The sequence below is a fragment of the Solanum dulcamara genome, chromosome 1, assembly GCF_947179165.1.
Source record: "Solanum dulcamara chromosome 1, daSolDulc1.2, whole genome shotgun sequence".
NCBI lineage: Eukaryota > Viridiplantae > Streptophyta > Magnoliopsida > Solanales > Solanaceae > Solanum > Solanum dulcamara.
In genome coordinates this window covers 84,198,504-84,213,238 of record NC_077237.1, presented here as the reverse complement: position 1 = coordinate 84,213,238, position 14,735 = coordinate 84,198,504, and the positions used below count along the sequence as shown (strand labels likewise).

General features: G+C 35.3%; 1 protein-coding gene and 1 pseudogene across 1 annotated transcript; one reads left to right on the top strand and one right to left on the bottom strand.

The window, feature by feature from the left end:
* Positions 1 to 470: 470 nt before the first annotated feature.
* On the bottom strand, positions 471 to 5,426 carry LOC129895109 (pre-mRNA-splicing factor ATP-dependent RNA helicase DEAH7-like; annotated as a pseudogene).
* A 3,927-nt stretch (positions 5,427 to 9,353) lies between these two features.
* Positions 9,354 to 14,460, top strand: LOC129881030 (probable E3 ubiquitin-protein ligase ARI2). The gene is made up of 6 exons (XM_055955347.1): positions 9,354 to 9,671; positions 10,880 to 10,912; positions 11,004 to 11,283; positions 11,727 to 12,210; positions 13,166 to 13,714; positions 14,047 to 14,460. The coding sequence occupies exons 1-6, from the start codon at positions 9,522 to 9,524 to the stop codon at positions 14,153 to 14,155; spliced, it is 1,605 nt and encodes a 534-aa protein (XP_055811322.1). The 5' UTR covers positions 9,354 to 9,521; the 3' UTR covers positions 14,156 to 14,460.
* The last annotated feature ends 275 nt before the right edge of the window (positions 14,461 to 14,735 follow it).

The following is a 14,735-nucleotide window of genomic DNA, read 5'->3' as shown; positions in this document are numbered from 1 at the left end:
ATGCAATCAGGGTAGTCAAAAGAAAACGGCAAAAACAGAAAACTAAAAAAGCTACCATCATATCCAGATTTTCAGTCTGTCCCCAGACAACAACTTAATTTCATCTAATACTTTCCCAAAATATACAGTCATAGAATTCTTCATAGCTAAAAACTAATCAACGACCTAAACAAAAGCTCAGAAGAAACAGGTTAACAATTGCTTTGTTTACACTATGGACAAACGTCCAAGCTATAATTATTAAACATGGTCTGTACCTTTATTAAACGACACAAATTCATTGTCGAAATGTTTAACGATGCATCATCTAGTGTTATATTTTTGGAATGATCTTTTTCTAATATTCATCAAGTGGTAAAAAATATCCTAAACAACAACAAATCACATGCAGATTTCTAAAGAAGTTAACATATACTATCCAAAACATCTTTCTATTTCTTTTTATGTTCTGGAATTAACGCATCAAAATCTTACACGGAGAAAAACATTGGCCCCAGCTCTGCCAACCAGTGAGGCTCCACAGCTGTCACACACTGCATGTACTCCTTTGTCGTCATGACCACCTCATGATAAACCACGTAATCGGGAGTGTAACCCAATCCATACAGAGCACTTGTGGGATGCAGGTTACAAGGCATTCTATTCCTGCAATTAACATATTCCCCAATCCCCTTCAGCATAGCTGCATTATAAAAGTATGTAGAACAAATTGTTTTCCGCACGACATCCCAATCAGGACCACTGTAGGTGAGTGAATTTTGAGTGTCTTGAGGATGTATGTAATGACCCGTTTAGTCATTTTGAGAATGAGTCATCTCTCTTCATAAAATACTCTCTTCGAAAGAAAAAAAAAATAAATTATAAATTTGGACTTTTCGGTGACTTCGGTTAATTAGTTGAGGGATAATTTTAGAGAATTAATTTAATTGATGGGCTAAATGATTAATTTAATTAAAATTCTATACCACTTAACCCATATAATAGAATGAGTAGTGAAATTTAGGACTGTTAATTCATAATCATCTTTTTAAAAAAAAAAAAGGGAAGAGACTTGCCCTAGAACGTGACTTCGTGCGGCGTCGGCAACGAAAGACAACATTCTGGTAAGTGAACCTCTTTTTCTTGATTCAAAATTTGTCATGCATACATTAAAACTTGATAGATACTCAAATCAACGATATATTAATGTGATTGGATATTGAAATTGAGGTGCAAGCTGTCACGTTCCTATGGTTTGAAGTTTTGAGGGGACAACATTTTTTGTTTTCCATAATTAACTAAAGCATTAAAAAAAAAAAGAAATGTGAGGTAATGATTAGTTAATTTGTATGGCAGGTTGGGATTGGAAAGAACTAAAGACAAAAAAATATATATATATTTATATATATTTGGGGTTCTTGGTTGCTGCTGCAACATGGGTGTAATTCTTTGGAATTATTGGATGACTAAATATTTGGCTACATTAGTGACTAATTAGGAGTAAAAATTATACGAATATTATTAATTGTTAATTGGAGGAATTAAGCCATAACCTTAGGCTTGAAATTTTAAAAAAAAATATAATATTTGATTTATTAATTGGCATCAAGATTTAGGAACTTGATTATAGACTTGTGTAAGTTTGGGGTCTAGGCTAGACATGGGTGTTGTTAGTTTTGAAATCTTATTGTGGTTAATTATTTGTTTAGATCATACTTATTTGGAAACCCAACGAAAAGGGAAGGCTCAGGTCTCGGAGTAATTGCGTGATTATTTAAGGCAAGTGAATTTCTAAACCTCAATTTAAGCTTATAGATGCTTGTATTTCCGTGTCATATATACTAGGGAGTAATGAAAATTGGACTGGGTTATTGACGGTATGATTGACCAAAAAAAAATGGAGATGAGGGTATAAAATGGTGATCTAATGACATGTATTGGTGGAATTGATATGTTGTGATTTTGGACACGTGAAATGACTATGTTGATGTGAGATATGAAAAATTATTGTGGTTGTCATGTTATTATCGTGAATTATATGAACATGAATTGATTGCACTGGTTCTGACATATTGTGTTGATACTGAAAATGACATGAAACAAAAGGGGTCGGGCCACACGCTCCGTGGCAGGTAATATGAACAAAGGGGTCGGGCCACACGCTCCGTGGCAGGTATTATGAAATAAAGGGGTTGGGCCACACGCTCCGTGGCAAGATATATATATTGAGGGGACGGGCCACACGTTCCGTGGCAGGTTACATGGACAGAAATGTCCCCCATGGGTTCCGGACTGTGATTCAGCGGATGTGTACCGATAGGACAGACATGCATCATTTCATTGCATTGCATTGCACCTTTCTGACATTTGTGAATTTGTGTTTACCCATATATTGCTCTGTGTATGTTGAACTTGACTTGGTATGATTCATTGATGAGAATTTGTGGACTGTATTACTGTTGTCATTGTACAAGTGTAGAGTTGGGCTGATTTTATGCAGGTTGTAGTTAAGGAGGTTCGGTTGGGAGGACAGGAGTACTTGTATCTATTAAGCTTTGCTTAGTTTTAGCTATCCACTTGCTGAGTACCGTGTTGTTTGGTACTCACCCCTTGCTTCCACACTTGTGTAGGTTGTGAGCCCGGACCGGCTTGATCTTCTAGCATTTTCTACTACATCCGAGGCTATCATTCCGAGTGTCGAGGTAGCTGTCACATCTATCTAGCGGACACCTCTTGCTCTTTTATTATGTTTTAGTCCTATTCTAGAGACAAAGACATTGTGACTGTATTTCTTTTCGTACTTCGATAATAAATTAGTGGCTTGTACACGTGACAACCAGTCTTGGGGGATTTTGAGATTATTTATTTATTTTTGACTAAGTTAAACCTTGCTTCATCTCAATTACTTCCGCATTTACTTTTCGTTGAGTTTAGGCTGACTTATCTCGGTGGGTTGAGATGAGTGCCATCACACCTGGATTCGGGTCGTGATAATGTACAGCAATTGGGATCTTATTTCCCTAGCCTTGCGCAAACCTTTGACTTGTAAAAAGTGATCGCTACACCAGTCTTCCCTGTATTCATTAGCCTTCCATTGCTGGTAAACATTAAGCAATGTAAGGTGATCGGATTCTGGCACAAAAAACTTTTCCCTAGCAGCATCACTTTCCTCTTCCCTATCCTTAGGTCGAAAGAAAACTGAAGGCACTGAAAGCATAGAAACAATTGTCAGAACCTCATTTAAGCATTCTAGTTGTTCCCCCATCAAGAGCAATTTGGCAAGGGGAGGATCCAATGGGAACTCCACCATTTTTCGTCCAAGGTCCGTTAAATCTCCAGCATTGTTCAGTGCACCTAGTACCCATAACTGATACATGGAGTTAAGTATATTATCTTGAGGAGGTGGATCCATAAAATCAAAATCCAACAAGTTCTGAATTTTGAGAGACTTGAGCAGCAAAACCACATGCCCAAGATTTGTCCGTTGAATCTCAGGCATGGGGCTTCGCAGCATTTCATTCTCATAAGCATTCTCTGTGTAAAGTCGGTAACAAGTCCCAGGGCCAGTTCTACCAGCTCGACCAGCACGTTGGTCTGCAGAAGCTCGACTAATGGGGAACACTTGCAAAGCATCCATACCCATACGTGGATTGTACACCTTCATTTTACCATAGCCTGTATCAATGACGTAGAAAATACCATCAATGGTCAAGGATGTCTCAGCAATATTAGTAGCAACAATGCATTTGCGAGCCCCATATTCAGCTTTCTGGAAAATTTTTGCTTGCAGATCAGAAGGCAGTTGAGAGTATATAGGAAGAATTAATAGCTTGGGAACTGATTGTTTTATTGATGAGGTAAGTTGTTCCATCCGCTCTGAAAGTGCATAACAGGTTGCTTCAATCTCATCCTGACCAGTCAAGAAGATGAGTATGTCACCAGGTGCACCAGCAATATGGATGGTCATGGCTTGCTTAACTGCAGCTTCGACATAGTCTTCACATGGGGTTTTACTATAAGATATTTGAACTCGAAAGGTCCTTCCAGGGATGTCAAATATTGGTACGCCCCCAAAGAAGTCTGAGAACTTCTGGCCATTCAGAGTGGCAGAAGTGACAATAAGCTTAAAATCACGCCGTCTAACCACAACTTTCTTGAGAATGCCAAAAAGGACATCAGTGTCAAGTGATCTCTCGTGGGCTTCATATTAAAATTATACTATATTTTTCAAGATCAGGATCTTTAAGTGTTTCCCTTAAGAGCACACCATCAGTCATATACTTGATAACAGTACTTGGCCCAGTGGCATCTTCAAAACGAATAGCATATCCAACTTTATCACCAAGCTCAGTTTCCATTTCCTCACTTACTCTTTTGGCAACACTCATCTCCGCCACACGTCTGGGTTGGGTGCAACCTATGATCCCATTAATTGTATAGCCATATTCATATAGGTACTGAGTTAGCTGTGTTGTTTTTCCAGAACCAGTTTCTCCAATAATAACCACCACCTGATTTTCGCAAACCACCTGCAATAAGTCATCTCGCACAGAGAATATGGGCAAATTCTGTCGTTGCTGTGAAATTGTTTTCGATTTTGTAAAATCACTTACAGCTAAGTGATGCGAGAATCTGGCTTCTTCCTTAAAATCAACCTCACCATCCTCACCCACTACAACAGTATCCGCATCAATTTCATCAACACTCTTCTCCACTCCAAGGATATCTCCGAGTTTCGAGCCAGCTAGTTCCCAAAATCTTTGACGGGACTTATCCATCTTTTGTTTTTCGTGTATTTCCCGAACAAGAGCTGACCCTTTTCGTGAAATTAGTGCCATATCAGACTTCGGATCCTTAATTGGCAATATCGGCTCAGTTTGCTCAGTGAAAATAACTCTCCCATCCAAAAATGGTGGCAGCTTTATATCATGAACATGAAGAATCACCTTCCTTTCCTGCTCCTCATCATCAAACTCCGTCTGCACCTTGGTACCTCTAACAGCTCCAGATCTCAAAAGCTGATGATCATCCCAGTTTTTGCCAACGAATGTGGAGGCAAATACTGAGTAACTATTTGTACAACCTATTTCAGAGATACAATTTCTTTTAGCACTAAAATTGTAATTTTTTGGATAGGTGGAAGATGAAGATCTTACCGATGCCCTAATTGGAGTTGGAGAAGGAGCCACAATGTCCCACGGAGAAGCAGCAGAATTAGATCCAGTTGTTTTTATTCCATCATATGAATATTGTTCGCCGCTGATTCTTTTTCTCCTTCTTACTTCCATGAAATTATCCCTGTTTTTGCTTCTTCTATAACTCTCCGCCATAGCAACTCCTGTTACACAGAATTACAAGGAAGATGGAATATTGGTGTGTAGTATTCAAAATTCAGATACAACTCCTCCATATTTATAATGGTTATACACATATTATGTATGATCATAATTTATTAATATATAAATGTGCTCTTTCAATTTCACTTTAACTTATATTTATATCGTCTGAGCAAACACATAGTATAATACACATAAAATGATTGTAGAACATGAATTGTCATTATCATGCAGAATGACACATATTATATAAATCTCTATTTATTTAATTTTATATAATTATAAATAATTATTTATATACACTTAAATTAGAAGATATATTAATTAATACCGATATATTTATATATTATATCTTTTATATATATATTATTATTGTTTGAGTTTATCATTCGATGTTCAATGTCACATTAAAATTATATTAAATTTAAATTTGCATCGAAAAGTCTCGCGCAAATCTCCACAACATATTATATCCTTAGTAAGGAATGATCAAATTTATCCACAGTATCTTCGTGTGCAAATACAATAAGCACATGCTCACATGTTTTGGTCAAATAGTATGGCCCACAGTATTCGCAATCCTTGGCCAGCAAGTAATTAAATTTCAACAACTTTCTACTCCTTCCAATTTTAGGAGTCCATTTTATGTTTATTGGATTAATTTTTGCGATAAATATAGTAGATGCTCATTCGATTATTTTTATTATTAAAAAAATTGTTATTTGATGTATATTTATATATATTCGATATATATTTATGTATATTTCACGTATAGAATATATCATAAGTATATTCAGTGTATAAATAATCTATATTATATAGTCAGTGTATACTTTATATGAATTTTACAAGTTATATTATATAGTTACTGTATATTTTTTATGATTTATGGCTTTTTTTATGTAAATAAAAGATGCCTTTTTTATATATTCACATTGGAATGTTGGAAAATACTTGTGTGAATCCTTTATTTGAAGTGATTTTATGAGGTTATTCTCGTGGGGTATTTGAATTTAATTAAAGTATTTACTCTAATTTTGTACTCTCTTTTGTACTCTTGTTGATATGGTGAAATTACTCCTATCCACCTATGGACTAGGTTACACCGATAAAACCACGTTAAATTTGTATCTTCTTTATTTGCTTTACTTTCATTATTATCAACTTACTATTGTCTTTGTTATTGTCATTATAACATTGTTTGGCCTGGCTAAATTCTGCACCATTCGAGTTCTCGATCCTAACATATCTCAATTTGTATTTATGTCATTCAATTTTGAGTGTGCACAAATTGACACTTAAACTTGTATAAAATTGAACAAGTAGACACACACATTCTATGTGCATAATTCACATAGGACGTCACGTGGCATAATACTTGTAGGATGCGTATATCTACTTGTTCAACTGTATATAAGAGGAGACAACTCACACCATAACTCGCTATCAATCCAAGAGATAGAGCAGCAGAACTTCCTAGTTGACATTGTACCAACAATTGGTGTAAATTTCCGAGACATATTCAGAATCTGAAATTTACAATTTTTTTACCGTGAACTCAAATAATAATAAAATATTTATATATATATATATATATATATATATATATGCTAGAGGGTTCGAACTACTAGTGCATGCATACGTGACATTCAAGTCAAGCCATTTACTTGAATGGTCGATTGAATTAATTAGGTAAAGTAGAATAAAAATTTTAAAAGACAAAAATATGACCCGAATGACCGATTGCCAGAGTTCAATACCCAACCATTCAACTTTTAAATTATTTAAAATGTAATTATAGATAGTTATATTAATATTAGTATATTAGTGATTTTATCTATTTTTAATTGTCACTTTTAATATATCAAGAAAGAGAAAACAATTCTTCATATTTGATCTTTAATATTAACTATTTATTCTCCAAACTATTTTTAAGTTTCTAAAACTAAACATCAATTAATATAGATATTATGATAAAATACTTATATTATTAATTATTTTTTCTTAAAAGATATGCGAAATTCAAACCAAATATGTAAAAATAAACGGACGGAGTAATTGTTATTGTTAACTTATAATAAATGTTAAACATGTTAAAACTACTCTCATAATATAATGCCCTTTTCCTTTTAATTTTTCATCCCGTGTTTGATATTCATGTTGAAACTAGACTAATTTGAATTCGTGCATGCATTACATATGGCCAGATATTATTTTTTCCAAGGCTCTAACTCGAAACATCACTAATTCGAATTCGCGCATTTCACGACTCATTTCTAAGAACGCGCTCCCAATCTAATTTTTTTTGGGAAAACTACATAAAATGGACCCTTTAAACAAATTATTTACCATCCCATACCCTGGCCCTAAATAATTCCTTTATGTACCCTTTCGCCCAAACTAATTACCCCTTGTAACCCCCTTTAGTCTAGGCCCAATTCGCGTTTATGATATCATCACAGTATACGTACATACATACATACATACATACATACATACATACATACATACATATATATATATATATATATATATATCCTATAATAGTATCATTCAGTATTTGTGCAATTTTCCTTAATGTTTGATTCCTTAATGATCCCATAACATATGCAACATATTGTTATGGTATCATTGAGGATTTTAAAAGTGTCTCATTAAGGATTTTCAATATCATGATAATATACGAATATATTGTGGTAATATAATTCATGTAATATCGAATGACTGAGGAAAAGCTTTATGATACCATCACTGTATATACATGCTATGATGGTATCATTCAACATTTGTGATGGTATCAAGTCAGTATATGATACATACTTGAAGGACTGCCCGTTGGTGAATAATACCATGCTAGTATATGAATATATTGTTATGATATCATTAATGAATGAGTAGTTTTAATATGTGAATGAATGAACAAAAGGAAACCTTAGTGCTACAACAACAATATATTCACATACTTCGATGGTATTATACATGATCTGAGGAGTGTTACTAATCATGTGAAATAATCATTAATGATACCATGCCAGTATATGATGGTATCATGGAGATGTCGCTGAAAGATTGAAGTAGATATCAATGATATCATGACAGTATATAGATATATTATGGTGATATCATTATAGACTGAAGCAATCTTAATGATACCATGTCAATATATAAATATCGTAATGGTATCATGGTCGCGAGTCACATGCTTTGGGGGATATGAATTGTAATAGAGTATTTGTTTGTAATTATTTTACTTGTATGGGATATGTGCTTAGTTTTCCCATTTTTTTCAAGACTCTAACTCGAAACTCGACTAACTCAAATTCACTCATTAAAATCTATTTTTAATGTCGCCTCTCTCAACGTAATTTTTATTGAGGCTCAAACTTGAAACATCATATCTAACCTATTTCTAATGGGGCTGCTTCCAACTAGGTCTGTTCAAATCCGAACCGAAATCGAAAATTCTAACTGGATTTTTTTATATTAATTTATCGATAATGGATTATTGATTTAGCAGTTTCGGTAACGGTTTAATCTTTTATTATTATTGGATTATCAATTCTTAACGATTTTAGATTTTTTTAGTGGGTTAATTGATAACCCGATAGTAAATTAAATCACTATATGTGTACCATTTGGTATATAAAGTTCTTGAGAGTTTCATACTTTTATTTTTTACTATGTCAAACTCTTAGTTTTTCTACAATGTGAAAATATTAGCTTTTGAGCAAGATGCAATATGTCAACTCATGTATATGATTTTGTCATTTTGTTACTAAGTAATTTTTAATGAAGAAAATTGTGCGTCAAATCTTAACGGTTAAATCAATAATCGAACCGATATCGATCAATAACTGATAAACCAATATCTTAATAATAATGCTTTAGCATATCTATAAATCAATAAATTTTAAAACTAAATCGAACCAATCGATACACAATCATACTTCCAACATAATTTTCTTCCGAGGCTCAAACTCGAAACATCATTAATTACTCCAAAAGGGTGTGACTATTGTTGACCATAATTTAGTACAGTGAACCTATATTTGGCAGAATTTCACTCCGATCAAAACGCTCCAAAAAATCTTCCTTCCACACGAAGGAAATCAAGAATCGACAAACAAACCTCGGGATCATCAAAACGTAAAATTTCTGATTTTCTGTAGGGTTTTAGTGTATGTGAAAAAAAAATTAATACTCTCAATGGAGGACTATATCTATGTGAGCAGCGATGGTGATGAATGGGAGAATCAACAGTACAATAATGACGATGAAGATGGTGAATTTGTTGATGGGTTTATGGAAATTGAACAAGAGAGAAATGGAATCTGCGAAAAGGGTTCTTCATGCAAGGTAATATGATTAAGTGAAGATTACCGGTTCAGACGTATTCAGTAGCTTTATGGTTTGAAACCCAATAATTTAAATGAGTTTTATCATAGTTTAAATCTTGAATTCGCTCCGTAATACTCTTTTCATGCAAAATGTTTAATTTTCTTCTTCTCGAAAGAAGGCGGTGCAAATTAAATGTCCCTTTTGAGTCTTGATTAGGTTTTCTTAGACTAAAATGGAAAGCTATTATTATATCATGTTTTATTTCCTTATCATTTTGTTATATAGTCTTGATTAATTTTTTCTTCTGGTTTTGGTTGTAGCTTCTTTCATACACACACAACATATGCTCTGTATCAGAAATGTTCAATTCTAGTACATCACAACTCTAGAATAACTGTTCAATAATGTTTCAGTTGAAAAATTTGTACTTGTAGTGTTTAACTTCTTATGCATTTCCAGTGATTTAAATATGGGAAAAGACACTGGATGGTGTAGTGGGTTATCTCTCTATCTGACCGTACTAGTAGTCGTCTTTGTTGCTCGGACTCTTCAAAATTGATGCTGCACCCATGTTCGATTGTCCAAAATGCACTACTTTTGAAGTGTCCAACACGCACCCCTCAACATTGTCGTAGTACTGTTCACGTAGTTTCTTGCCTCCAATTTCTGTTGTTTTATGCCATTTCTTGTATGTCGATTATTGCGTTTTTTTGTTGTAGTTACTTCCTAAGCATGCTTTGTTATGCTTTCACTTCTGTTATTTCTTTAGTGTGCTTTGTTATGCTTTCACTTCTGTTATTTCTTTTGGACTGTTTTTTTTTGTGCCGAGGGTCTATCGGAAACTACTTCTCTACCTCTAAGGTAAAGGTAAGGTCTGGCTACACTCTACCCTCCCTAGACCACACTTTGTGGGACTATACTGGGTATGTTGTTGTTGTACCCTGGATGGTATTCTCTTTTAACAAAAAAAGAGGAGTTTTAATGAGCTTAAACTCTATGATGTTATGTTGGAAATTCTGTAAATGAGACTAGCTTCTGTATAAGTCTTGTGAAGCAATGAATACTGTGTGCAAAGTGAGTGGATGAGGCACAGGACAGGATATATAATTACTTATCAGGGAAACATAGGAAGCAAAATCACCCTGAATTGTGAAGTTGTCTGATGTTTCTTTTTTTATGATTTATGAATTTCTTGAATTCTTCATGCCTACTATTGGGTTTTGCAGGTAATCAGGAAAGAGTCCCTTTTAGCTGCACAGGTGAGCAACTTATTCCCAAAATTTCGACTTTGCCATATGGATAAATGTTAATTAATGACTGACATGTGAAATATTGGTATTTAACTTGCAGAAAGAAGACTTGCAAAGAGTGATGGACTTGCTATCTCTGAAGGAACATCATGCACGAAGCTTGCTTATTCATTACCGATGGGAAGTTGAAAAGGTCTTTGCGGTTCTTGTTGAGAGAGGGAGAGAAAAGTTATATGCTGAAGCGGGTGTGACACTGGAAGGGAAAGATGAACATACTTCCACTCTGTCGACAACTGAAGTGACATGTCAAATTTGCTTCGAAGATGCCTCTGTTGAGAAGACTACTGTAATGGACTGCAACCATATATTTTGCAATGACTGTGAGCATCTCCCATCCCTTCCCCGAGCCTCTATCTCTGTATGACTACCAGTGTTTCTCTTATATCTTGACCCCATTAATCATTATACTAGTGACACGTCACTTTTGTCGCATGGTCTGGAGTTTGTTGTCCCAACATTTGAAGTTTCTGTTTGTATGCCTCACATAAGTAGGAAAGCTGTTAGGGTCCTTTTCGTAACTACATAACTTCGAAATGACTGATGATATCACTTCATCTTTAATGGCATCAATAACATTTAGAATCTGTTTCTGTAGCAAACCTATGGCTTTGTTGATTTTCTTTATTGTGATAGTGATTAGCGCATCTTGAAAAGTTGAAGAGCTAGATTCACTTATTGTATTTATTGTTGGTGCTTTCACTTTTCTGGTCACTCGAATAAACAATGGTGTAGACTAAAAGTTGCCAATAATTGTTTTATGTAGGTTGGACAACTCATTTCATTGTAAAAATAAATGAGGGTCAGAGTAAACGAGTAACTTGCATGGCCCAAAAGTGCAATGTGATCTGTGATGAAGGAAAGATTAGGGATCTCGTCACTGCAAAAGATCCTACTTTGGCAGAGAAATTTGATCGTTTTCTGTTAGAGTCATATATTGATGATAACAAGAGGGTTAAATGGTGCCCTAGTGTTCCTCATTGTGGAAATGCAATTCGTATTGAGGATGATGAATACTGCTGTGAGGTTGAATGTGCATGCGGTGTACAGTTCTGTTTTAATTGTTTATCAGAAGCACACTCACCTTGTTCATGTCTGATGTGGGAACTTTGGATGAGAAAGTGCAAGAACGATGGGAAGACGGTAATGTGGATAAGTGAAAATGCCAAACATTGCCCAAAATGTCATAATGCTGTGGAGAAGAATGGGGGATGCAACCTTGTAAGATGTAGATGTGGACAGCCGTTTTGGTGAGACTTTATTTATATCTGCAGTCTTATGTTCTTCCAATTTACTGTTTTACATGTTCTATTCATGAAATACCATTTTCATTTTGATATATTCATCTATTGAAGTCTTTCAACTGTTTATTCTGTTCCTTTTCTTTCCTTGGTCTCCCGGAAGCTTTTTTTTTGGGTGTGTGTGTGTGTGATAATTAGTCTGATGATTGCATGAATTGCATCTGATGCAGTCAAGGACTTCCGAGGAGTAGGAATTGATGACTTTTAAAGCAAGAAACTGTGGAAAAAAAAGAGGAGGGGGAAAGGAGAGGGAAATGCTAAGAGAGTTGATGAACAGATAAGACGGATAATCCGTCCAGATTCCAAGAAAGAAAATTTGACCAGAATTAGGAGGACAAAGAGAAGCAGCAATATTTGTGCTGTAGTATAAGTGGGTAAGGAAGAGGAAGTATAACTTCAATTGTGGAGAGCGGGAAGAGAGAGAGAGAGAAAAAAAAAGAGCATTTTTTCAAGGTATTAAAGTTGAGATCCTAAGGTTATCCATCCCTTGCTAGAGATGTAGCTTGATATCCTTTGAGTGTAGGGTAACAGTTAAAATACACCAAGAAAGACAACACGATCCTTTCTTGGACCAAATTCATCTCCCTCCCTAGTCCCTAGGTAATGAATCTTATTTGTGGGGAAAAAAAGGAGGAGGAAAACTCATGCATATTATATCATAAGTGGGTTACAAGTGTTCACTACTAAGATCACTGGTCCACTCTTAATGTGTTAGACAAGTGAATAGAGGAAGATAAACCTACAAGCTCAAAATATGGCATAGTAATTTCTCCCTTTTTCATATTTTTTTCGCTCATATTAGTTAATTCATTGAAGGAATGTTGGCCAAGCCAAATTATACCAGTACTTTCTCTTTCTCCATTGCTTTCATTTGTGTGTTCAAAATTTATTTTATACTTTGTAGTTGGTTGTGTGGTGGAGCTACTGGCTTAGAACACACATGGAGTAGCATTCGAGGTCACACTTGTGGCAGTTATAAGGAAGGGGAAAAGGAAAGGACTACGACTGCCAGAAATGATCTCTTGCGCTATACTCATTATTACGAGCGCTATATGGTTCATAGTGATTCATTGAAGGCTGAAGCAAATATGAAGCAAAAACTACATTTTGAAGTGTTGAAACTTGAAGCAGGGGAATTGCAATCAAAGGACTTCAGCTGGGCAGAAAATGGATTTAATAGACTCCTTCAATCAAGGCGAATTCTCTCCTGTTCCTATCCAGTTTCATTTTGCTTGTTTGGTCAGGCGCTGTTCAAGAACGAAATGACATCAAAAGAAAGGGAAATAAAGCAGAACCTTTTTGAGAATCTGCAGCAGCAACTTGAAATAAATGTTGAGAGACTTTCCATGTTCCTGGAAGAACCATTTGCCAACTACCCCGAAGATAAGCTTTTGGAGACTAGATTGAAGATCATCACACTCTCTGTACTAATAGACAACCTTTGCAAAAAGTTGTAAGTGTGCATCACATCTAATAAATTAGTTTTGCATTAGTTATATTTCCGTTAGGTTCTTCAAGTACATGGATATGCTAAAGAAGTCTTTTTACGCAGGATAGAAATTCTTGGAACTGAATTTAGTTAGGGGAACATTTTTATTCTATGATAAATGGCAGGGAATCATAGGGAACTCTCCAGAGTCATCAACCAAAATGCACTTTGGTTAGAATCACAAGAGAGGCAAAGACAGTGATCTTTACTTATATACTGTAGAAACAAACTGATCCGGATATTGCTACTATGTCTACCAAGTGAGGCTTCATTCCTGGATTTTTTTCTTTTTGCAGGTACGATTGCATTGACAACGAATTACTGCTTCCTCTACAGCGGGCGACTTATACCATAGCTCATTATAGTCCTGAGGGAGTGGCTAAAGCATCAGAACTTCCTCATTGATGTTCCACCAACACTTGATATGTGAGTACTCTCAATCAGAGGCAGGAAAACGATGCGCGTTGCTTTGCTAGAGCGTTCAAAGTACTACTGCATCCAATATTCTTTTGTTGACACTTGATATGAATTTAGTCTAGATTCTTAACTACATATAGTTCGAGTTGAAGACAATGTGTGCACATTGGTTTTCGTTTGTCCACATATACTAATAACTGACTGAAGAATGATGTGACAAAATGGTCCAAACTTGATAACACCATGCAGAGCATTGAACAATTTAGAAAATTTTAGCATTTGGATTTGGTTCACTTTTGTGAGGATTCATCCTTCAATATGCAGCATCTGTTAAGAAGAAGTGTAGTGTCCTGTCTATCTTGCTTCATTACTCTCTCTACAGTAACAAACTCTGCATAAAGTTGTGGTTAGGTAGTCATGCAGTAGAAACGACCTCTCTATCCTAAAATGGTAGGGTAAGGTCTGCGTATATCTTATCCTCTTCATATCTGGGATTACACTGGGTACGTTGTAGTGGAATGAGATTGGCTTAAATGAAGCAACATGGACCGTGTTGGGTAAATTTCAC

Coding starts and splice junctions, on each gene's coding strand:
- LOC129881030 (XM_055955347.1), top strand. CDS start 9,522: ATGGAGGACTATATCTATGTGAGCAGCGATGGTGATGAATGGGAGAAT. Junction 10,913..11,003: donor AGTCCCTTTTAGCTGCACAG/GTGAGCAACTTA, acceptor TTTAACTTGCAG/AAAGAAGACTTGCAAAGAGT. Junction 13,715..14,046: donor GACAACCTTTGCAAAAAGTT/GTAAGTGTGCAT, acceptor TTCTTTTTGCAG/GTACGATTGCATTGACAACG.